This window comes from Rhinolophus sinicus, chromosome 3 (assembly GCF_057876585.1).
Source record: "Rhinolophus sinicus isolate RSI-liver-muscle chromosome 3, RSI-T2T, whole genome shotgun sequence".
NCBI classification, from domain to species: domain Eukaryota; kingdom Metazoa; phylum Chordata; class Mammalia; order Chiroptera; family Rhinolophidae; genus Rhinolophus; species Rhinolophus sinicus.
In genome coordinates this window covers 43,131,451-43,158,531 of record NC_142503.1, presented here as the reverse complement: position 1 = coordinate 43,158,531, position 27,081 = coordinate 43,131,451, and the positions used below count along the sequence as shown (strand labels likewise).

General features: G+C 38.4%; 1 protein-coding gene across 13 annotated transcripts in view; it reads right to left on the bottom strand.

The window, feature by feature from the left end:
• The window catches only part of MAST4 (microtubule associated serine/threonine kinase family member 4), a 545,650-nt gene that overhangs the window by 106,338 nt on the left and 412,231 nt on the right, over positions 1-27,081 (bottom strand). For all 13 annotated transcript variants that reach the window (XM_088796536.1, XM_088796537.1, XM_088796539.1 and 10 more), the window contains one exon: positions 3,424-3,512. In XM_088796536.1, coding sequence (XP_088652662.1) covers positions 3,424-3,512 — 89 coding nt within the window. The remainder of the gene's footprint in view (positions 1-3,423; positions 3,513-27,081) is intronic.

The following is a 27,081-nucleotide window of genomic DNA, read 5'->3' as shown; positions in this document are numbered from 1 at the left end:
GTTGGATTAAATTTCATGCTTAGCATCTTCCCGGAACTAGGAGCCTGTGATATCCTACCTTTCTTTTCTTACTGGGACTGCCCTATTCTTTTAGAATCCCTGGCTCTCAACAAACACTACTTTGTTTGTGAAGATAAGCTCCAGAACACTTTGCCAGCCTTCCTTTTTCCTCAAGAGCACTCCTGACACATCTACACAAATAAATTAATGTTCTCATCTCTACTGATTCATTTGATGGGTATAAATTCATGTGTCAGTGATTGAGTGGCCTGACGCACATCATCCTTACCTAAGAAAACTAGAAAGTCTACCTTTATCTTTTGGATCAATAACCACCGAGAGATGGCCGTTTTTCTTTCTTGTGTTTTCATGGAGACACCTAGGAACCCTCCCCTGGCATTCTGTGTATCAGATACATGACAGAGGATGCAGCACTAAGAAGGACGAGGTAAGAGGCATGGTGAGTGAGGAGGTATTTCACATTATCGAGACATGAGGACGAGTTCTCTATGTAATTTACATTTTCTTCTTTTTATACAGAAATAGGAATCTATCAGACTGTGATAAATGCCATTTGTCACAAAAAGTCTGACAGATTTCTACAGCTTCTGAGTGAATAACAACCTGTTGGCTCCCGAACATAAGGAAAAATACTCTTAGAACCTGAAAGACAGGCTCCTCTCTGCCCACTCCTGTGATGCAATACTAAAATTATGTTTGAAGGGAAAAGAATTCAAGCTAAGTCTACATAGGGAAAAAAAATATGAAAAGGATCATTAAAGTCTTAACCGCATTTTCTCTAATCTCAATATGAACTGAAGAAAATCACAGCAATAAAAGACTAATCAACAGGCATATAAAGTGTGGTGCAATTACTACAGAACACTATACAGAGGAGTAGGATTAATTTTTTTAATCACTATTGAATTATATGTAAGAAAGAGAATTCATCATTCACTTAACACTTAGTATATGCTGCCAGGCACTGTGCTGGAGGAATGTAAAGATGAAAAAAGATATAATTCCAGCCCTCAGTAACGTATTTGTCCTTTCTTGATCCTCTGTCAGCTATTACTACTACGACAGTGATGTAATATAAATTTCCAAAGCATGAATGGTAATAATACAGTTGTATACTCATCACACAGCTTTGGAAATATAATATTATCAACTGCTTATCCCTCTCTCCAATTACATCCCCTTCACACCTTCTCAGAGACAATTACTATCATGCAATTGATCTTTAAAATTATCATGTTTTCCTTTGTACTCTTACTATAAATGAAGATATACATAAATATTTATGTATATACATGTGTGTGTGTATCCCTAAACAAAACACTGTATGTAAATATTGTATGTTAACCTTACATGTATGGTTTAAATAACATTCGTTTGCAACTTGCTTTTGTTGCCCAATATTATCTTTGAATTTCATCCAGTTATGCGCAGTGCAAGTTAATTTTCTTCTACGTGCACAGTGCTCTGTAGAGGATGCTGCCATAATTCAGTTCTCCATTTTCCCACTGATAGGTATTTAGGTTGCTTCAAATTACACACAATGCTGCTATGAGCATCTGGAACATGTCTTCTCATGTATATGTTCAAGAGTTTCTCTAAATTTTAACCTGGGAGCGGCATTTCTGGACTTTAGTGGTCTTTGCTACAAGTGTCATGATTTTATCAATTTATCTTTTACCTTTTTAACTTTACCGTCTTTTACTTATTACTATGAAGAAAATAAAATTTTATTCCAAAGAGGCAATTACCTCTGTCTCCCACTTCTTCTCCCCAAACATGTTACAGATAATTCCCACTCTCAACTTGAAAACCCCCAACCCCTACCCTCACGAACACCTGGGGGAGAGTCAGAGCCCTACTTTCAAATATGAAATCGACACCATCTGAAAGCCATCAGTGTTAAGTTAGGGTTTACAGTAGAGATGGAGCTTAAATGTTCACTCTTTCAACCCGTTATCATTCACAGTCCTGAAGACATCTTCCTAAAACACAGATCTTCCTCAAATCCTTGAAAGGCACTCAAAATCAAAATTCCTTCCACTCCTTGACTTTCAATTCTCTTTCCATCTTTATGTTCTCTTACCATCAAGTATACACATCCCAAGCTCTATCCACACACTGGGAATTCCCTTTCTCTCCTCACACAGCTACCTGCCAAAGTCTGCCCATCTTTCAACATCTTGAGCAACTAGCTCCTTCAAACTCTCCCAGACTTTCCTGATTGGAATTAACCTCTTCTTCGCACCATTTAGGATAGAACTTTAAAGTACACACACACACACACACACACACACACAGCATAGAAAGCAGTCTTCATTGCAGTTTTTGTAATATGGCTCTATCTTCCTTACACTTAGTACTTAAGGCCAAGGGCCTCATCTCTTGTATCTTGATTGTCCTTACAATGGTTATATATGAAATAGATAATTATACATGCCATTGACAGGTAAAACTTTAGAGAAACTTGTGCACACATACAAGAAAAGACATATTCTAGACTGCTCACTGTTTGTAATAGCTAGTTTATATATATATGAGAGAGAAGTTCAATTGCGAAAAATTGTACTAAATAGTTCTGATGGAGTGTAGCACATGCAACCCCAAAATACATCATCCTGGTATATTGAATATTTTATGTTAAAGGAATGTGAAAATGGTATAAGCAGGAAGAACTTTTTGACCTGTCCCTAAAGCAGATCATAAAACCCTCACGTGATAGGTGTTATCCCTATACCTGGAGGAAAGAAGCATCCTTATCTCTAAAGACAAGGGACGTGAAGGAATCTGAACGAACAAGTTTCCCCCAGTTTACAAGAATTAGCTCACCTTTGCCCTATCACATCTTGTACAACTTGCCACACTTCATCAAACCTAGCTTAAAAACACTCAGGTTTAACTGTTTCTTTGGGTCTTCACTTCCTTATGACGGCTCCTACACCACATAAAACTGATATTAAATAAATTGGTATGCTTTTCTTTTGCTAATCTGTCTCTGGTTACTGGGTTCCCAGTGGAGAAGTTAGAAAGGTAAAGGAAAAAGGTATTTTTCCTCCCCTACAGTTCTTAACACTAATCCTCTTCATGTGAACCAATACATGCATTTTCTAAAGATAATCCTAACATAGAAATACGTCTTGCATCATCCACAAATTTAGAAATGGAGAAAGAAATCATTGAAAAGGGACCCCATATAAAAAGGAATTCTCGATTTTAGAGTCCAAACACTGAAAGCAAGGATAGGGTTTGGGCCAACTTATCAGAAAAAACAACTTAGTGATAAAACGACAGGAAAACCAAAATAACAAGCTATGAAGACACAGCTGAATTTCAAAACGCCTGGCTTGTTTTGAAAACTAGCAAAAAGAAGTAAAACGAAACGCAAAAAAAAGGGTAATTACTTACCTGCATGAGCTGAGAGAGGTGAGTGGGGGCGAGGCAGCGCTGGTGACTGCCCATTGCCTATCAAGCTTTTCCGGTTGCTTGTCCGGCAACTGTCAAAAGGAAAGTAAAAACAGTTTTAAAAAGAGAATATAGCATCAGATATATTCAACAGAGACATAGACTGCAGGCATAGACTATCTGCTCATAATATTGCCAAAATGTTTGCAAGTTGCTATGCACTCACTAATATTTAAGGGGTGGCTGCCTCTTGAATATTAGAAAATATAATGTATTCATATAGTACAACACCATCAATATTTCTCACCACCAGTGAAGTTATAATCAAATGCCTTCTTTCAGCTCTTTACTGCAAATATGTGACGTGCCATGCACACAAGTAATAAATTAAGGATTCAAATCAGCAAACCACAGGTAGCATCTTTGTTGACAAGAAATGTCTAATACAAAATTACATGCAATGAAGCATAATGACATTAATCTTACAATGATACACTAATTAAAAATCTAATTATTTAGACAAATTCCATATTTGTGTCTTTTGTCAATAGAACAGCTGATGCCTAAGATAAATGTATTTCACTACTCATTCATTTTTCATCTTGTATACTGCATTCAAATTCCTTATTTAGGGAAATATTTTGGAATCAAAAAAACAGATACTAGTTTGTATGAAAATAACAGTGAAGGCCTTTTTTCACACGCACACTACCCACTGTTTTTGTCCTGGTACTCAGTGAGTAGAAATAAATTGCTGCATACTGGTATGGGCACTAGGCAACTACTTGCTCCTGTTTCTGTTAGTAGAAAGTCATAAAATGGCTAATCTGATTCCAAAGCAACTCTCACAAGCCTCAAAGAATAAGACCAATGCAAAATTGGTTGACGGTGAGGTGGATATCATTTCCTATTATCAGTATAGAAGTTAGAAAAGGGTAATAAAAATTAGGAGGTTACCATATTGAATTCACCTATAATAGCGTTCAGAGCATTCTGGTTCCATCCTCTTACACTTGGGCTGCCCTCATCCACTATTAAAGGTTTACTGTAATGTCTTCTTAACTCAGAGTATATCTCTATTAGAGCAGGTTCTTGAAACAGGAATTTTCACCTGACTTCTAAATAATACAAATAATACATTTCAAAACCAAACCCAATTTATTTCAGCAATATGGACTTGGACACCAATCCTTTCTCTTAGATGTTTGCTGCTTATTATCATTTGCCAACATTACCATATTTATAATTTCTTAAGGTCAGGCTGCATCACTTTATTTTCCTTACTGGAGTAATCAGCATCCCCTGGCATTATCTGTGAGTTTAATTAAGATCATGTTTATTCAGCCTTAAAGAAGTTGTTGAATAGGAATAGACCCTTGATACTTGATTTTGAAGGTGGATTGTGATATTATCAACTCATCTATCATGAACCATATTTGACCTATTAAATTCATAACCATTAAATCAGGTTGTGTGATTGTTTTAAAACAAACTGTATAATGTACTTAGTGTTAATTCAAATTAATGTCTCCTTTCATTTCAATACAGATATTGTAAATATATCAAGTTGCTGTTAATAAAAGGTATTAAAATGATAGATTTATATCCTGGAAATCGCAGCAAAGTTATTTGTTAACTTGAGCAAATTAACAAAAACATGGGTTAACTGTCACAAAAATTGTTCGTTGTATTATTTTTTTTATATTTAGTATTTGATCTAAATCATTTATGAAGATTTTTCTCATTCAATTATTAATGTTTCTATATGTAAATCAAATGAATAAGGAATGCGAATCAACAGAAATAGCAATCTGATGAACATCTTGAATAGGGATATCAGTGAAATATGCTGACTTAACGAAAATTTTAAAAAATTGAATTTTCATAAGAACTAGAATGACTATTACACTACCACAACAAGCAAAATATACAGCTAACAATTTAGATTTATAACAAAGAAAAACACAAAAAAATTCTCACAATTTTATCAGTTACTTAAAAGTCTACCCAAAAAGGGTAAAAAGGATTGATTTCTAAAATGTGGTACAAAAAAACTCAAAAAGAAATATCTACATGAAACCTGAAAAATACTTGTTTGGTCAATATAAAAATATAAAATATAAAAATATGAAAAAATCTTTATATTACATTCATCCTGTGTTTGCCTTCTCTCTATAAAGATGTGTAATATTTATAAATAGGTGACTATGAATGCAATTTAGAGTGGGGAAAAAACAGGATCTTCATTCATGAATACATGAGCAAGTTAACAGAAGTTAAAAAAAATTGTTTCAGAATTTAAACAGTTTACCATATTTAAGGTACTGGTAACGTGTTACTCAAAACCTTAAATAATCGAAGGCGTATTTCATTGACAAATGCTATGAATGATCAAAGCTTAAAGTGTCCTCTCTAACCTCTACATGGACCTTCAGCATGAAGCTAGACAGTATTAAAATTGTAACAGACTTGGAGCTCTCCTCAATCTCTCAACAATCAAACAGGAAGATTTTAAATGTGAAATGCTCCTCAGTATGGCCAAAGCAGACTTTATAAAGTACAGGTCAAGACAGAGATTTCCATGTGTACACAAAATCTCTAAACTCATGAACTAGTGTCTTGGCCTCACAAATGAATTTATTTACTGCTAACATTCTTAAGAGTAAAGGGGAATTCTTATATTGTATTTTAGATCTTGGTATATAAACACTTTTAAAATTCTGGGATCCCTACTAAAATATTCTGAAGATAACTTTCCAAGGTTTAGGGGGAGGGGAGGTCATTCAATCTCCATGTTACTTGCATCTGATATTTCTGACAGTCACCTAATCTTATTGCTCTGGGTACCTGATTCCCAACAAATGATTTAAAATCTACATTTAATGCCACAATGAGAAAACTCTGAGTGGACAGGACCTATGAGTATTTACTAGCTAGAGTGCCTCGACACTTGGCACCACCCATGTTCATAATGACATTGGTGCAAAATGCTGAGCTGACCTTTGTCGTCATTATTTATTCATCCAGGTATCACACTCCTTTCTGCTGATGAAAGGAGAAGCTTATGGCATCCAAGTGTGACGCAGCTCCTCAGGTGCTGGTGACCACACCACACTCATTTGATCCATAAAGTGATAAAATAGTGAAAACATCACCACTTGGGCAAAACCAAGGTCCCTTCTCTCTCACCAGCATCACTAAGTTGATTCAGCCTTGCTGTTTCTCAGGCAGTGTCACCCAGAGAAAAAACAGGTGACGTCCTACCAGTAAAACAGGAACACCACTTCTACAGTAGCAGAAACCTCCTAACTTGTTTAAAATGTATCCTCATCTTAGCATTTGAGCTTGTAGAGTTATCCCATTTTCAGCCTTAGGAACAAAGGTATATAATTCCAAAATGAAACTGAAGAATAGTGACGAACTCAAGTTTCAGCTACCCAGCCCACAATGCTTTCTTTCCACTTCATTAAGAAGAAATGGAAGCCATTCACCCTGCCCAGGCTCAATCTGAAAGCCAAATACAGGAATATCCACTTTCCACAAAGCACCTCCTCCTCCTTGGCTCTCCAGTTGAAGCAACACATGGAAACACCTGCTCTGCCTGCGGATAACACGCTCAGTTTGTTCTCTCAATTGGGAAGGTGGTACAACATCACAGTCAAGATTCTTCACTTGCAAAATCTAATGTAGCCTCATCAGACAGCCATATACAACTTCAGACAAAGGCGAGGGGAAACAATGTTTTAGGACAGGTGCCAGTTAGCATTTCTTTTTACCTCATTCCTTTGGTTCCTCCTTGGAAAGCTCCACCAACAGACGAGAGAGAGAGAGAGAGAGAGAGAGAGAGAGAGAGAGAGAGAGAGAGAGAGAGAGAGAGACAGAGAAATACCGCTGACAGTGGACCTGGGATCTAAGAAGCACGGGAAGGTGGGAAGACAGTGACAATACTTTGAGTGAGTTGGGCGGGCCGGCCCCCGGGGGCTGGGAGGCAAGGCAGGGAGGGACAGAACACTCTGCTTAAGAATGTTCCAGCTGGATGGGTCCAGCTGGATGGGCACTCAGGTGGAAATGTTTAGAGTGACATGAGGCCACCAGAAGGAAATGTTTGATTTGTCTGCCTGGTGTTTTGGCTCAAGCAGGTGAAATGAGGATTGAACAGGGTACCACTCGTGGTCCTTCGAGTCCACCGTCCCCATTCACCAAAGCAGTTTCACAAGGAGCTTCCCCAGCTCCTAATTCCTGCCAGCACCACCTTCAATGTGCTTGGAAGACAGAGACGAATCATGAATTCACCTATGTCAGGCCAGACTCAGTGTGAAGGATGAAGAGGAATATGGCTGCTGAGAAGAAGGAGGGGAAGTGAACGTGGTGAATGGACTTTTGGTCCAAAGCACCCATATTTCATGGCTGCTGGGTTGTCCCTACGCGCGGGACTCCACATGAAGGGCTTGGTGGGACCTGGCAACATTTCATATGTGGATCTGTCACATCTCTCCTGATAGAAAAAGCTGCTAATTATCCCCTACCACGGCTATAAAAGCTATGAGGCCCACCAGACCAGGCTGTGGCCTTTTGCAACTGTTCCGAGTAGCTGAAATGTTAAATTACGTTCATTTTGAGACAGGAATACCAATCATGTCTAACCATGGCAAGACAAGCCGAGGAGGGGAAACCCCAACAGGCAGTCATTTCTGACATTCACAGCTGCCTCAAAAGGTCAGCGCTCAGTACGACATATGACTGACCACAATTGAGGGGCAGTAATCATACAGGGAATTGCATAAGAAGAGCCCCAGTAATTCTGAAAACCTAGGCTCCAATTTATTAATTCATCTTGATGAACAATTTGATAAATTTTCACAGGGGACCAATTATAGACCAAAGCTTTAGTGGATGTGAACATCTGCTAACGATTTCCTAATAGTTTAATAGAATCTGAATGTTTGAATATTCCTTAAACAAAGAGGAAGGCTGAAATGGAGGAGACTGGGCAAGACCTGGAAGCAGAAATGGTCTCGCCAATGTGGTGCTGCTTGACACATGTGAAAAACCAGTGAGGCTTCTGTTTCCATATCTTTACAACGAAGCAGTTGGACCAGCTTAGAGAAACAGTAAAACGTATTGGGGCAGGGGCAGTCTAAGAAATTTTTAAAATATAGAAAGATAATCTAGTAATTCCTACTCCCTGAAATGACCAACTATATCATTTTGCCATATTTTTTCCCAAATATATGTATATATATGAGATTGAAAGAAAGGTACCCTCTGATGTTCAAACCAATAAACATTTTCCACTCCCCAACCAAGCCACTAAAAGAATCCTGGCTTGTAGTTCTCCCATCCATTTTCGGTACTTTAGCATGCATATACGTATACTGATAAACAACATGTGTGTATGAGTGTGTTCACAGTTCCAACTAGTGGTATCCATATCAGGAAAAACTGACAAAGGCTTGGAATTGTGCAAAACACGAATGGCTTTCCTTTCAGAGGCTTGTTAGGCTACCTAGTGAACCCTCAGAGGGATGATCTGGCCTTTACAGGTGTGTATATGTCATTGTCCTTCTACTGACAAACTCTGTAGGGGTAGAAGCTGTAGAAAATGGCAGCAATGCAAATGATTCTTGTCCATAATGATGTAATTAATTTTGTGTGGTACACGTATAATTGCCAGCCACTCCATGGAAAGATGACCCCAAACATTTAATATAATTGTCCTATAAAATATGAATCCGTTTTGCATCTACTAGCAAATCCATTTTATCATTCCTGATTGGAAAATGTGTTTGTGCGTATGTGTGCGTGTGTGTGTGTGTGTGTGTGTGTGTGTGTGTGTGTGTGTTTCAAAATCTCCTTTGAGCCTCTTTTAATATGTTACGGCTGCACTCATTAATTAATAACTTAAATAAAACCTTTGACACATGTTCATTTTGTTTCTGACAGTCATGCTTTTGACTTTTCTATAAATTATACTTTAGCACACACTATACATTATAGATATTCTGTAACTTACTTTTCTTCATTCGACATTAACCATGGCAACATAAATATGGGTCTAATTCATTCTTTTTTAGATTATTCATTTGAAACAAATTTTAGAACTCTAAATGTACTAAAATTATATATATCATGGACATTTCTTTTTCCTTTTTGCAGCATGAAATATCTAGGCCTCTGTGCATCAGCATAAGCCTTAAAAATATCTCTGAGGCTGTATTGGAAAGAAAAATTATATTAGGCAATATAAAGCAAATCTTCCTTAAAATCTTCTTTGGCACTTCCCCCCCAAATCCTGCTCCTTCCTTCAGAGGCTGCCTTGCCCATGTCTCCATTTCTGTCTTCATACTACTGTCTTCCCCCAGAAATTGCATTTTTGTCTTTTATAAATCACTCTTTCTCTGGGCCTCTTCAAGTCTACAGCTCTACCCCTTTTCCTGAACAGCACAGCAAGGCCACGTCTGGGAGCTGGCCGGATAAGCAAGCACTAGCTCTCTTTATAAGGTGGCAGAGAACAAAGCATTACTATTTCTGTCTGTGACATACTCTGTGACTTACGTAAAGAAAAGGCAGTGCCCGTATCTTCCCTATGGCCCATCAAATCAAGGCTCCAACCAGGCTTTCATTAATTCACTCAACAAGTTACTTTTGCATCCCTCATATATATACTAGGTACTAGTCCAAAAACACACAAAATCCCTGCTGCCCTCGAGGGGCTTGCATTCTGGAAGAGGAGGAAGCAGATGATAAGCACAGGAAATTAGTACAATTTATAGTATGGGAGATGGTGATGGTGTTTATAACGTGAGAGAGATGGGCAGAGAAAAAATAATAATGCAGAAGGTAGGACAGGGAGTGCAGACGTGGGAAATCACAATTTTAAATAGGTGGTCCAGAAAGGCCTCAGTGGGGAGGTGACAGCTGAGTAAGACCAGAAGGATGAAGGAGTGGGCACCCAGTAAGAACAAGGGCTGAGGTGGGAGTGCTCCAGGAACAGCAAGCAGGCCGGCGTGGCAGCGGTGCAGAGAGCCAGAGGCAAGCGGCACAGACAGGCAGGGGAAGAGGACAGGGCTCACACAGCTCTGAGGCAGCATGCGGGCCAAAGTATGAAGACTGGTTTTGAGTCTGGGTGGAAAGGGAAGCCTTTGGAAGGTTTTGAACATAATCTCACTTCTGTTTGAAGAGAATCATGCTGGCTGCTAGAGTGAAATAACCAAAGGAGGAGGTAGGGAGACCAGTTAGGAAGTTGATATACGTCTTTAATCACACTCATCTCATGTGATTCCACTTTAAAATAAAGTATTTTATTAAAAAAAAAAACAATTCATGCAAAACAAATGGCCCCAACAGTCAATGCAAGCATTACACCACTCTACGCTCTTCTGCCCCCCAAAACTGGAGAAGTGCTGATACTGTCGTGACTATCAAGCCTGAGTGTTTCAGGCCTTTGCTGACTTGCACAAATGCAACAATCTAGTTTATAGTTACCCAGGGCATGTAATTATGAATGCTTGTTATTGATATTATCGGCTTGATACTTGAACTTAACGTTTCCATTAGTAGAAAAACGCCTTTTTAAAAGCATTAATTATAATGGAAATGAATGGGTGCTCGTACTATTTTCACATATGAACAGAAAATTTAGGCTAATTATATGCCTAGAGAAAGGGATAGGTCTCCAAGCTTTCAAACATTCTGAGAAAAATAGATAGGAAATACATATATTACAGTATACAACACTTCTTGGAAATATATCTAATCTATTAAGATAAGCCTGTAGTGAAGTCTGGACTAATTTTCTGTCTTCATAGAGGAAGAGAGAAATGGCTGAACATACAGATATTAGCAAGACACTATTCAATGTAACAAATATTTACGGAATGTCTTCTATTCCTATATACAAAGTACCATGGGAGATCAGAAAATGAAGAAAACATTCTCAAAGTGTATAAAGTATAAAAGAAGAGAGAAGACTGACTCACAGGTAACTGTATTCTAAGGCAGAATCTGGAAGAGAGGGACAAACAAAAATTTGTTGCCATCTAAAAAGTGTGAGATAAAATCCCAATCAACCTTGAAACCCATTTTCACAAATAATAAGTACCAGAATTTTATAGTATATACTATGCATGGCAAACTGTCCTTCCATTTCCTCTGTCTTCCCAAAATAAGCCCTTAATCTCAGTGATCTGCCTAATACAAAAATATTTTTAAAACCTATTTTTTTCTTAGTTATTGCAGTTTGTGCAATAACTATTTCAAAATGAGACACACCAACACAGCTATTTCTATGTGGCTGACATGGTGAGCTCGGATGTCATATGCTAGCATGTGACTGATGGGGGGCTGATACTATACCACAGTGATCCTGGCAGGCAGAGCACCCACTCCATGGTATCTCATTCATTCAGTAAACTGAGAATTCTACAGGGAAATTATAATCTAGGAAGGGGGATACGTCCCTTGAGGGCAAATATTATATTTTATAGAACAGTGACTCTCTGGGTACCCAGAAAAATACAAAAAACAAAAATGACTTGACTAGACAGTCAGTATATATTTTTAAATGACTGACTAAATATGGTTCCTGCATCTGGGAAGTTTATAATTCAACTTGGACAAACACAGTCTAATTTATAAGATTAAACTTGTCCAAGACGGCATTATGACACTGATCGAGGCCACATAAAAACTGAGAAAACATGAGGAGCTGATAGGTTTATAGTGTGGAATATATGGTGTGAAACAACTTACTGGGAACACCGATAGACAAATTCATTCTGAGTGAAATTACAGTGGGATAATTAGTGGAATTAAGAGACGGGCCTAACACAAGGCCAAAGCCAAGTAGGACTTGGTAATGATAAGAGATTTATAGTAGCAGGGTAAGCTCAACTGCTGAAATGTTAGAAGTGAAAAAGTAATTAAAGTGAGAAGGGTCTCAATACCTGTGAATTTTTTTAGGGTAATTTATCTGCAACCCAGATCACACGATCATAGGAGGTATAAAGCCTGTATACCCCAGAGAATCCTAAAATATCAGGGCAGGTCATCTATTTGAATGAGGACTCTTAAGGGCCGGGAGAATCAATGATGAGGTGATTTCTGGATTAATGGTAACTCAGGCAGAGCACAACAGTTCAAACCTTACATGAAAGACCCGAAACTCAGACTGTTCCTACTTGGGATGAAGGTGTGAAGAGAGTGCTAGGAAGTTAAAGTTAATTAATTCTGATCTAATAGTTGAAGGGTACGTACTGTATCTAGGGAAAGTGTTCCAAGGGTTGATCTGGCCAAAACATTGTATGGAGTCATTCAAACCTATGGTTTAATCTGTCCTGTAAGGCTAAAGAGCTGTTATCACCTGGCTGGCCCTTCCTGTGATGGGGCTATCAAAGTGGCAATGAAAACAGCTGGGGGAGGGGTGGATATAGCGGCCCCAATTGTAATACTGGATAAAGGGTCAGGGTCAAACGCCTATGAGACCAGACCAACACCCAGGCCTCAGGTTGTCCTCAGGGGCCAAAAATAAGTCTACAGACATGTTGGGGAGCAATGGGAAAATGAGCAAAATAGAAACAAATGTTTTTCTAAATGTCCATTTTACGTGTGTGTGTGTGTGTGTGTGTGTGTTGGGGGAATGCATGCGCTTTAAACACATTTTTGTTTAACTCTCATGTTTCATACTCAATATGGATAAGTCACACTTGGATATATATATTTTTTTTCTAAGTAGCAGAAAACCAAGTTCAAAGTCCAACTATAAAAATTACTTTGAATCACTTTAATTTAACAGCATTGCATTATTCTCGGTTGGCCAGTGATAAGGAAATAAATATTTAAAAAGCTGTAGAAAGTGGTGGCAAATCAGAGTAAACACAACAGCATAAATCTAATATCCCGATCTGCCTTTTTGGAAAGACCATAATCAAATTTTACCATTAAGTCCTTCGTCCTGTACCTATTATCTCCTACTTTTATTGCTTTTAAGAAATGGTCAATGGTTTTATAAAGCTAGATTAGACGAGTTTCTTATATCCAAATCACATAACAGTTGAACTGCTATCATGCTGTTTTACCCATTCCAGGCTCCTCCACACAGAAATTAAATCTCAGTTTAACTTGCTATACCTAGAAACATTTAATTTGGTGGCTATATTTTAATCCAGGAGGGTAATTCAGCTACATAGTTAACGACTACCCATAAAAATAAAAAACTCTGTTCCTTCTCTCTGGTTCAGAGTCATCTGGAGCCATCCCTTCCCGGCCCACGAAAGGGAAGGGCACTGACTACCGTAACCACGGGATCTCCCTTTATGACACTCAACAGGAATTTATGTCAAGCCCAGAATGAACAACAGGACTCTTTACACCCTTCCAGCTCTAAAGCATTTGGAATTGACAATGATTTGGCATCACACTTTGCCCAGAAGTGAACTGTCCCTGGTTCCATGTGCCTCCACAGTCGGAACACACACGCGCGCGCACACACAGGCACGTAAAGCCAACATCAGATCTCCACTTTGTTCTTTTCTGGGAGGAAAAGTCATGTGGCAAAAAGCCATTTTCTTTCTGTTCAGTATGTTCGGTTGCTAGCTGCGCCTAATTCAGTGTCTTGCAAAGTGACATTCTCTTAATGACATGAATGTGAAAGCTGTGATAATGGGCAAAAGAAAATGTTTCCTAAACGGAGAAACAACAGGACGACTGCCAAATGGATATTAAAATTAGCTGTGTGTTCATCCCACACTTAAGCACTCAGTACCTCCCACCCCACTATTTGTTTCCGGCATGAGAGGGATGCAGCCCTCTGAGTAAGGAACAACAGCCCACCTTGGTGAAAAGCACAGAAAAAAATAAGAGGTCGAAGGAATGTTTCCTCTTAATTAACTTGACAGTTGTCTTTTCTTATTCTCATTTGCATCCACGGATGTTTTGTTAGTCGTCTCTCATTTTGCAAAGATGAAATTGGCCACAAGGAACCAATTCTGTTGCTAAAGACAGTTGGGCTGGGGAGATACCAGAAGATGCTGGCCTTTAAGTTGCTCAGTATTCAGTGTGGGTAAAGAATGCTTCTTACTCTTGTCATTTCTGAGCAACAGAATTTTAACTCTGGAAGATGATGCAGTGACTGCCAAGGCAGCACTACCACCAACTAGTGGCAAACAGGGCCCTGGAAGGGAAGGTGTGTGTGGTTCCCACAACCGAGACACATTCAGAGTTAGAAATCTGCATTATGAATGGAGATATATTTAACTACTTATGTGAATGTCTAATAATTCCATTCCACAAAGGAAGAGATAGTCCTGTTTCAGATTCACGAACTGGCTATTTTTCAGGGGAGTAGTACAGTTATGAAACACCATTGGTAGATCTGATTTCAAATTCCAGCCCCTTGAACCTCAATTTACTGATCTGTAATATGGGCATAAGAATATGAATTACCTCAGAGGGCTATGTAGAGATTAAATAAGAGAATGTATAAAGACAGTCTCATAGAGCCTGGCACACAGTAAGTGCTTCATAAACATTAGCTGTCAAAATAAAACATTTTGGTCTGTCTCTCTTGCATACATTCTTTCATGCATATATGTTTTCAGACTTAAAATGTTACATTAAGGCTGTTCCTCAAGGATCTTGGAACAACAAACATAAAATTGCCCACAGAATTAACTTCTAAAATTAATACAATACAGTAAATTATGCCAGAGATAAAGAGGCTGGTCTAAGGAAGCCAGGCTTAATAGTAAATGCAAATATTAACATAGTTATAGAAAGAATTTAACAATAAGGAAGATTGGTGGGCTTTAGAAACATAGAAAAACAAAACCTACAGAACCACAGGTTCAAGTGTCCATCCAAGCACCGGCCAAAGGCTTCAGACAGGCAACATGCAAGGGACTGAGCCAACAGATTGCGGTGTTTCAGATCAATTGTTAAAACCGTGTGTATCAGTCCATCTTTCCCCAATGCCGCTAATCATTTAAGCCATTTAGCAAGCCTCGCTCTGCCACCATACCCCCCCAGCAACATTCTGATCAGCTTCATAGAGAGGTCTCCCCAAATGTGAATAACAAGAACAGTAGTAACTGCTAACTTTGGCTAAGTGTCTAACACATGCCAAGCAATGGTTTAATTTTCATGACAATCCCGTGAGGCAGGACTTATTTTTATCCATACCTTCTAGATGTGAAAACTGAAGAACTGAGACAGTCAGAAACTTCTCTAAGATCACACAGCCAATAAATGGTAGCGCTGGAATCCACACCCAGGCAGTCTGCCTTCAGAGCCTGAACTGTCAATCATTTTTTAAAAATGTCTATAACGTAGACAATAAGAACTTTCAAGGATACTAAGCCCAATAATGATTCTATCTATCCTTGTAAATGAATCTCAGCATTCGGATCACACACATGAATCAGTGAGCTTGGTAACTATGGCTCCATGCCTAAGAGATGGAGCTGCTTTTGGGGTATTCACCAAGCCAGAGTTCTGAGTCTGGAGCCTGATGGTCAGATACAGGAGGTGGGTCAAGTTATGAAGCTTCACACCAGACTGTGAGGGTATTTTGGAGGCAGCAAGCCTGCCCTAGATGGGCAGACACCCCAATGTTACCAAAAGGGGCATGCTTTTTATCCTGGAATATAGTAGTATACACAGTTTTTTTGGCCTCATGGTGGACAGACGGGTGAGATGTCATGATCTGGACATCCCCTCCTCCACAGTGTATTATTCTCAAGGATCCAAAGGCAGATGACCCAACACATGGATTATCCATGGCAAGCCCGCACTGCGTCCTTATCCCTGCCCAAACCAGCTGGTCCAGTCAGACACAACTAGGGAAGGGAATTGTGTTTAAGCACGTGTGAATCAGAATTTTTTGTTCCAGTGTTTCTTAATAGATTTTAAAATTAAATCCAAGTTTCTGGATTATGCCCCCTTTAAAACAGCTATTTTTGCTTCTCTATTTCTAGATAGCTGACCCTTTAAGTATTCGAGAACACAGTAATCAAATCTGTGATGTGAAACGCCTTTGTATGCAGTGGCTTTGGAGAAAAGGACTAATGGCTTACTCACACTGTCATATCTATTAGGAAGTGAACTTGGCCAGCAAAAGATCTAAAGCTTATAATAAGGTATATTGACTGTATTATTGAGACAAGCTTTTTTTTTAAGTTGAAGTATTTATAAATGATACATCTCAAAATAAAACTCAAAATTATAAAATCTACATATTACAAGTTATATAAACTTCTGACCCCAAATCTTGGACCCTTCTGTTGCACCTTATTCTTTCAAGCTGTCATTCCTTTCCTTTATTCTGGATTCTTGCTCCCAAAGACCTTCCAGATTCTAAGAGAACACGGATGAGAATGTTTCTGAACATATATGAAAATGTGTTTAGAAAAAGGTTTCACTGAATTATGTGAATTACATTAAAACTATGGCGGGAGTTCGACAAGTTAGAGTGCCACAAAAGTGTCAGTTACTAAGGAAAAGTTTAATGCTGGCTTCATGCCCCTCAAATTGCTGCCTGCCTCTTATGGGCATGGCCACCTATTTCTCATAGGTCCAGCCTTGGATTTAAAGAGGTGACCTCATTCGTGCCTAGCCTGGGATTTGGCCCTTATTAGTAAGTACCCTGAGCTCCAGAATAACACACCAACTCCACCTCTTCAGCCTATTCACCAGGCATCCAACCTAAACGCAGTCTACATTCCCTGCAGTGACTCAGAGAGTTCCTGCTCATTGTGTTCCTGGATTCCTGTTTATTAAATTATGGAATCCTTGACCTTCACACGAAAACATTTCTAAGCAGAAATTCAGTGGTATATAGAGAGATGGCACCCTACTGTGTAAAATTTCCATATTGAAAAGGATCTTAAGTAACTCACAGGAAATGCAATTGTATATCAAGACTAGAATTAGGCTATTTCAACTTACTGAAAACAAATCAGTGATAGTATGAAAGAAATGAATGTGAAATTTCCTACTGGCTCCTTTTGCTTATTATTTTTCTAAACAGACCCTAAATCCTATTGAAAGATCAAAATACATATGAAAACAAAAATGCAGCTCAGCCATCTTGAAAATAAAATGTCCATAACTACCAAGTGAGTCATTCCTTTAGCTTTGTGGTCACATAATATTTCCATTCACAGTATATCGTAAACTTGTAGGGCTCACTCACATCACGAAGAGTGTTTTCTGCCTGGGTCTTTGGATATTAGCTGCACTGACTTTATACAGTAGGCACCAAAGTTTCTGCACTCACACAATTCTATAGTAACGGCCAAAACACTGCGCTATTGGCTAATCTGCCTCATAGGACACCACAAATATGATGCTATGTGCTTCACATGACAAAAATTGTTTCTCATTTTACTTAGGAAAAAAAATCACACAGAAACTTGGCATCTGAAAGGTTCAATATTTTAAAATAATTTTAAAAGAAAGCAGATGAGTTACCACAGTGGCAGATGAGCAAATCGGTCAAGTGACCTTTGTACAAACTGGAGACGAGCACCTGCTGATAATCAGTTTCATGAGACAAAGTTATCTCCACCAATACGACCATCAACTTAGTTTTCTTGTTTCAAACCAACTTGTGTTTCTGATGTACAGTTTTACTACTCACCAAAAATCCCCTAGTATTGTTTAAAGAGTGTCTCTGCCCCAGGCAGAGCGAGGACTGGTTCAGGACCCAAGAAATGTGCTTAGGAGTTTGCAATCAGGAAATCTGGGGAGGGAGACATTTCCCTGAGCTTTTAAATAGTTTCATTGTTTAGTTAGGTGACATTGTGTATTTGAGGGGGTGAGGGGAACCTGTGTACCCATGATTTGACATAAACTAGGCAGTCATGTTTAAAAGGAAAAACTAACGACCAAAATAAAATTAAGTAAATCAACATACAATCATCTAAATTAGAAATGCACCTGTTCAAGAACAGTTTCATATCCGGGTAGGCAAATTGTGCCTATCTTAGTCAGGTTAAAGCGTTTTCTCAAATAAGTACTACAGAAAGTAAAGATAACTTAAAACCGATATAATTTTATCACTGAGAAATAGGAAATAGGAAGTGAGGGGTTGGGGAAGGTCCCAGGAAGATTATTTAATATGTCTATAATACACTGTTCAACTAAAACATATACTTCCATTTATAAAATAAGTTTTAAATTATTGTATTACAGCAAATACCAGTAGAACTAATAATTAGTCTTTGTGTTCTAGTTGAAAAAAAAATACTGGCCATGAGTTGGCACCACAGAACTAACGGTGTATTAATTATAAACGATAACTCTATCCCCCAAATCCTCCTGGCCCTTTTGTCAGAGCCTTGCTGCAGAGAGTAGCCATTTTTCAACCATTAAAACTTCCTCTTATAGAAAGAACTTTGATTAGTTTTCTACCTCCTCGTGCAAGATAGGGCTTTACCTCAATAAGATTAATCTCTAACTCATCTATGAGAAAGAGTTAATCAATTTGTATAAAAACGAAGAAATCCACTTCCCTAATCTTTTTAAAATGTCGTTAAACAATTGATAAGATTCAGGAATAGAAATAGGGTTTGCACTTTTCTTAGGGGTAGCTCATTTATTGGTCACTGTGTCCGTCAAATGCTTTTTATATACGGAATGAAATATATGTTTTAAAAAATCTACAGCACAATAAAAACCTAGCTCTGCCTGAGTCACTAGCCTGAAATCAAATGATTAAAAAAGTCCAGAATTAAGGTAAGAAAGAGTCCAAAGGGGCACAGGACTAAGGCCAACAGAGGACTCTTTCCCCGGAGAACTGAAAAGCTAGAATTTCCAACAAAATCTCTCCGCTTGCCCACTCACTGTTTTCTTAAGATCACTCATCAACCACCTAAAATTAACTGCCTCCTCTCTGTGGAAGTTTTTGTTGTTGTTGTTTCTAACCAAGCCAATTTACTATCCAACATCCTCCCCACACACACATCCCTTTTTTGACCTTTCTCAGAGATGACAGAGAACAAGGATGATGCAGAACAAATGATCAGTCTTATTCTCCTAAAAACCCTGAATGACGTCGTTAAATAAGCTACGCTGCAATCACAAGATGGGCTATTATTTCAAAAAGGCTTACAGAGACAGAGGTGAAAAACATAGAGTCCAAAGCCTGATAGCAAACCTATTTAAAATATGTAGAATGCATGAAAGTGGATTGGAAGGAAATATACATAAATAATTATGATTACTTCTCAGTGATGGGAAGATGGGTATCTAAATGTGTCTGTGCTTGTGCATTAGCTTTCAAAAATTTTTCATCCTGAATCCTATAACTTCATAGTCTGGAAAAATATGCATTTTCCAAAGAAAAGCAGATGCCTTTTTAAATACCGCCAGCCACAATTCCCAAGAGGAATGGAAGGAGGTAGATAGAGAGTTAGCGACAAATGTATTCTGTGACAGGATAATTTACTGAGATCTTAATTTGTGGTATTCTTTCCACTGAAGGAGAATGAAAAGTATGTTTTCCTTCCCCCATTCCATGAAATCTTTGTGTTTAGAGTCTGGGATCCTGGGCCTTAGAGGGTGTTTCATGGGCTCTGGTTTCAGGAGTTGAAGCAAAAGTTAGGAGGCAGCCTAAAGGCAAGCCTACATCCAGGCCCTGCCCTCAGGACAAAACAGCCTGAGTGATACTTCTACTGGGAACGGAAGGGGTGGAACGGAAGATGGGCTGAGTTTTCCCGAGACTGGGCTCGGGAATGGAGAGAAGGCCGAGGTAGATGTCTGGTTGTGTATCCGACTGTGAGTGAGCAGGACCTGTGCCCACTCCTTTCCAAAGCAGGGCTCTCAGAGGTAAGAGACAGGCCTCGTGGGGACATGCACGCGGCTGGGGGACAAAGGTGAGCAGGAAAGAGTTAAGAACAGGAGCCAAGCTTGCTTTGCAAGTGCCAGTTACTGATGTTCATGCCACCGCAGAAATGCAGGAGTACCACATACCAGTTTATGACAGGACTCGTCATTCCAGCTCGGCGTGGACTACGAGCAATTCAGATCAGTAGGAAGCACCTGCTGGTTCCCACGTCACGTGCCCATATCAGAAAGGTTACATCAAGCAGCTGCAGTACGGCATAGGCTGTGGGGACGGTTTCATGGGTGTATACTTATCTCCAACTCACCAAGTTGTATACATTAAATATGTACAGATTTCAGATGTCAACCATACCTCAATAAAGAGGAAAGGGGAGAGGGAGGGAGGGAGGGAGAGAGGGAGGGAGAGAAAGAGAGGGAGAAAGGGAGAGAGAGAGAGAAAGGGAGACAGAGGCGGCAAGAGAGAGACAGAGAGAGAGAGAGAAAGCAGCTATAATAGAAAAAAAAATAAGACACACCAGATCTCCCTTTCTTGGGAAGTACCAGCCAGCCCTAACTCACTCAGAGCAACCCAGAATACCAGAAACTGTCTCTCTCAGGAAATCATCAAAAAATGTCATTTTATTATTTTAGCAAAAGCCTAGCCCTCCTCAGAACCTGATTTAAACATGAACTAAACAAAGCACAGAATGTTGACCACACAGTGTGCTAATGAAGAGCTCGTGTGCGCCCCCTTAATTGCAACCCATGGCTTCTGGTTGTGTAGTCTGTCACAGTAGTGCTAATCCGAGCCGGACCAGGCCCAATCCTAACAGTTATTAATGATGGGGGGAGACACAGCTAGACTTTGGTCAACTCAACAAACAGCGAAGTGAAAGGAAAAAGGTCTTCCTGACTTAAAATGCCAATAAAAGCTCCACATGCAACCGTGGAGTAGGAGAGGTCTGAAAGTGAATGCAGGTAAGAATGGTCCACTCTAAACTAGCAGTCCTTCAGGGGAAGCTTTTTGTGTTTAAATTAACCCTCTGAGTTTCACAAGTATACTCATAAATGAAGACTTGCAGAACATCCACACAGAGCCCACTATTTTTATTGTGGGAGACATCACCAGTTACTCTAAAATAATAAAGAACTCTACAGACATCATCTTTTCCCAGCATTTATTGTTAAATAGATTCACTCCTTTTGGAGCTTTAATTACTGAATTTATATTCGGGTAGTGATTACCATATTGCGTTGGAATATAAAGTGTCTCACATTCAATTTGCAGAAACTTACAAAGTTGAAGCTGCAATGCCAAATCAAAGTAGAATCATACCATCACATGTTAAGAAAGCATAAAGCTCCCAGTATTGCGGTTAGTGATATGGAACGAACCATCTGTTATTACACAGCCAGAGATTTCAGGAAAGTCACCTGGTCCTCACTATGGAACTTGTGACTATAGACTCAAAGGGGAGAAACGTAATTTAGGAATCCAGCACCACAGAGTGAATGGAGGGGATTTGTCGTTGGGAATCATTGTTACATACCCTATGCACACAACCAACCCCAATGCCCACAAGTATCATTTGGCACAAACCCCATCCATTTCCTACCTAAGCCTTTTCCAAAGGTTGCAGAAATGTCATGCTCTTGAGGTGACATAGAGCAAGCATTTCAAACACCTTAGGAGTTCAGGGCTCAGAAAGGGTATGTCGCTTTTCAACACCTTACATAAAGGTAGCTTAACAGAAAACATCTGCATAAACTCTAAGGAACAATTCTAAATGTTCCAGTGTGGCTTATGATGATGCCACAACAAAAGATATAAGCCTTTTAGGTGAGCTGTTTAAATGAAGAGAATGCACAAAGCCAGATAAGACACTTTATACTTAAGTCACTGGCCAACTGGCTTATGCTCTAATCTCTTGTTTGAAATGTGGTCTGATGTGAAAAGCTGCTATGACGGGCCTCTTTCATTGAGAACCAAACAGATAGACGGGGTTATACCTATAATGAAATGGAATACAGTGTAAAAACCTGTTCGCAAACCTCATTGTTTACACGCATCTCCAGATGGATGGCGTGTGTAGATACACATTCACACTGCCTTAGTATTTGACAATAACCTGCTACTTCCCTTTGAAACTTGAACTTATTTTGCTTATCACAGAAAGTGGTTGCAAAAGCAAAGATAAAGGTGACAACTATAATGAGAAAGTGAACACAGGCAGACTCTCTTCCCACAGTAGAGTTAAAGTTAATCAGTTATCATATTGCAAAACCTAGATCATTCTAAGGTGACAAAATTCATAGGGCACCATACAGCATTGCTTCAGCACTGGAACTCTGCTTAACTAGCTCTCGGTTACTTCAGAACTGGCTGCTTTACTTAATGATTTTGACCAGGAGCTTCTGTTTCTTGGTCGAAAAGCACAGAACATTTTCTAGAATATAAACCATGCCTGTGTTGTCACCTATCACAACAAACATGTTCAGTCTGATCCTGAATTTTTTTCTCTATACATTCTCCTTCAAAAGGAGCGGTATCTGGAACAATCTGTAAACAGCACCGAGAAATTAAGACCCAAATAAAGTAATGCTCACAACTCTATCAGTTAGCAGAGAACAAAATCCCATTTTTGTTAATTTAATGGTAAAGTGATATCAAGTCAGCAAGAGTTTCTTTTTCTTTTTCAAGGATTTGTTTACAGTAAGAACTAATTAACTGCCAAGAATGAGATGGGTTTCAAAAAGAATACTATTCTACTCATCAAATGGAGGTTTCCAACTTATTTCCTCTATATATTTACCGTAACACTGTTCAATCCTCATCTGCGAGGCTGTAAATATGGTTAGACCGGGGCTAAACGATTTTTTATATTATTCTAAAAAATAAAATAGTTATCTTAAATAATGCTAAACTCAAATGTACCTTGTTCAATGTGCAACTATGGTATATAACTTCTAATACTTCGAGGTACATACAATATTGGACATGAAATGAACAGCACTAAATGGGAGCTACTGTGTGCTGTTTGTGGTTGCTATACATACATATGTGTGTCTGTGTATTTGTATTTCATAAAATATACAATATGATGCACACCAATTTCTTTTTTGGAGTTTAGAATTCTGTTATTCTCAATAAATCCTGTCATTGGTTGCATCAAGTTCTCCGGTAAACCATTTCACACACTGCCGTCCATGGCGTGTGGAGCAGGTGAGTCCTCCGGTCAAAACAGACAAGGCTGACGCTGAGAGGAGCAAAGTTAGGTATGAAGTAATCCTGATTTTGGTCTTGGTGTGGAATATTCTGCACGTCTCCACATTTAAATGGTGTTTAAAGTTGGTCTTACTCTTATAAACTCCTTGCTGGCAAGCATCTATTTTATTCTGTCCGTGACCCTATTGCAGTACCTGACCCAAAGGCACACTTGATTAAATCTTGCTGAATAAATGAGTAACCTGTAAGAATAAGCTAATATAAATGAGGAAAGGAAAGTTTTACTGAAAATGGAGGAGGGAAGAATCTGGTCACACTAAACCCTGACATGATAAATCTTCCTGTCTTAAATTAGTGAAAATTATCATATTATGGTTTCTCCTCAAAAGCCTAGAATCTTCATTAGAAAACAGTGATCACTGGTCAGGATGTGCTGAGAGCTATACAAAGTCAGATTCTATCCCTTGCCTCCAGGGACTCAATGTAAAGTGGATTATATGTACAACAGAATAATTGATAGACAGATGTAGGTAACTGTAAATATCCTAAATGAACCTATAGGATAAGGGGTTAAAGTAGCAATGGAGCAAGTTTCTGGAAGGGGGACAGATGGCTTTTGACAAATCAGTACACCTTCAGTGCAAGTGACAGAAGTAGGTCACGATGAGTAAATGAATTTTCCACTGACTCATTTCCACATGTATCATAAGCAGCAAAGGATACCAGTGATCTAATTCTCCACCTGGAAGAGCTGTACAAATTAGTTCTCTAAGGAAAGAAGCTGAAATTAAAACTGACTCGGCAGGGAGAACCACCATTCTGACCTATAAACAGGTTAGTAGGTAGTAAGGTCAATAGGCCTCACAAATAATATGCACTTAATAAAAATCTTTGTGCATGTAGAAAATCTAACAACTTAGAGTGTAGGCACATGAGAGTAAAATGATGCCTGCCCCTTCTCCAGCTAACAGACTGATGCAATCAGGTTTAACGGGGTTGCATCAATTAGCATATATTCAACAAATCTTCACGAAGTCTGCAGGCAGCTTTTCAGTTTTTAACTTTGCATGCAAATAACCTCTATTTTAGCTTTGATAGGGAAAAAAACTGGTAAATTATTTTTAAATACAAATTAATTTATTTTAGTGCAAATGGAGCATACCATTGTAAATGTCACATAGTCACCATCCATTATGATAATAGGGTCCAGCCAATCTTACCAACTTATTCAAAGTTCACTGCATGAATGATCAGAGCTCTCGGTCCCCAGACAGAACTTAAAATATGTCCTTATTAAAAAATTCAAAGGCAATAAATCAGGTTAAAGAAATGACAAGAGATGACCCTCCTCTACCATCTATTCCCCGAAATACCTAGTGCTTTCTGCTGAAGGAGCCAGTGAACTCAGTTTCTCTGTCTATGCAGGGGACACCAGGGTGGGGCAAAGTTTTATGAAGACCAATTATCTCTATCCACCAATAACTTATATTAATGAGCCTGTTGAAATAATGCATGCATTTTACTCTGGTGGGGGAATAATCCACAGATAAAAGTAAACGCTTCCCTTCCCATTGAAAAAAAGACTATCCCCCATTTGGAAAGATTCCACCCAATGGACATCAGTTTTATTTTTTCTAGTATAGTTAATAAGTTAGGCAGCCTCATCCATACTTCGAGCAAAAGTAATCAGCTATTATCAGCCAGTTCTGAAGCACCAGCTGAAGCTATAGGAAAAATAATTTTCAGTGTAAAAGTTGACTGGCATGTGATCAACACTCATGACCTTGGTCTCTTTGGCACAATGCACTACTGAACCGAGATGCTAAATAAAAATACAGGTATTGGGGCAGTCAAGGCTCTATACAATGAGACACAGTAAGAGAGGCACATAAACACTCAGGATAGGACCGTGGAGAGGCAAAGAACATTTACAAGTCATTAGGTGCTCCAAATATATAAACTCATTTGATTTTAATGTTTCAAACTAATGCCACTTGAAACTACAAAATAGAATGAAGGAGTTTTAAACCAGTCTCATTACTATATACAAAACAGGTCTTATTCCAAATATCCCTGGGATCTCTGACCGATTTACCTCAGGATTGCTCTGAAATGACACTTTACAGAAATGAGAAGGTTTGTTGTTGTTGTTGTTGTTATTTTCCCTGAGTTAAAATGTCACTCAGATGATCTATTTCTGCCACTAGGGCTATGGTTACCTCTTCAAGAACCAAACTGATGAATATGTCGTTTTACAACAGCTATCCAATAACCATCAACGGTTACCTCAGAGCTTTCACTCAGTACCAACCTGGTTCAAGCCAAAGTTTAAAAGGAAAACAACCTTAACCCATCAAATATTGCCTCTGTGACTATAAGGCAAAAGAGATACAGAATAGAGGTATCATATCATGGAATTCCTAAATTAATTATAGAGCTTTTATAGTGTATTGTCCTTGGTAATTATTTGTTAAATGAAGACCTGTAAGAATGTGAAGGATGTGAACGAATGACATTTATCCACATGTATACAAAATATTTACATAACATATACTCAATTTGGAATGTGGATTCATAATTCTCTAGATGTTCCTAAACATACATAACATTTCACACCGAATCATGAAATCAAGGTAAATTTCAACTTTAAACATATCTAAATTTTTTAATTTAAATTAAAAATTTCATTAAATGAAACTTTGTAATATGTAATTCAGAAGAATTCAAAATGTATAAAAATAATGCATGAGTCTTATTTTCAGATTAATTAGGATCAACTTTGTACAGACTTGTACAGAGCATAAACTTTTCAAGGCCACAGATAGCTACTGTGTTTCCCTGAAAATAAGATCAAGCCAGACCATCAGCTCTAATGCCTCTTTTGGAGCAAAAATTAATATAAGACCCAGTATTATTTTATATTATATTATACTAAACTATAGTATATTATATAAGACCCGGTTTTATATTATATATATTATATTATATTATATTATATTATATTATATTATATTATATTATAATTATAAAGACCCGGTCTTATATTATAGTAAAATAAGACAGGTTCTTACATTAATTTTTGCTCCAAAAGACGCATTAGAGCTGATTGTCCGGCTAGGTCTTATTTTCGGGGAAACACGGTATGTGGTTAAACATCAGATTATAATCTCAACCAAAATGAACTCACATTTTTCGTCCTCCTATCCTTTTCTCCATATGATGAAATATGCTTTCCTTCTAAAACTCCAACCATTCTGTCCACCCCGTTTTTTCTCTGTGTGGACCCAGAAATCAGGCTGCCAACAGAGGACTTCTAAACAGAAAATTCTTTTTGTTCTTGTCAAAAAAATAGAGTGAAAAAGCAAACTAAAACCCAACCTTCAAAAAGCACTAACACTATGCCACAAAATTTTGCAACCCCAATGTCTTACTGAATTCCTCCTATCTTCTCTTTCCATCCTTAATTCTTTTCCCTTAGAGAAAGAAAATACAGGAGGTTCCCCAATATACTTTCAACTATAAGGAAAATGCCAGCAGTACCATGAAACTTCAGTAGCTATAGGATTCTTCTTTGATCAAAGACGCTTAAATTTCAAGCATTACTCCAAAATAAA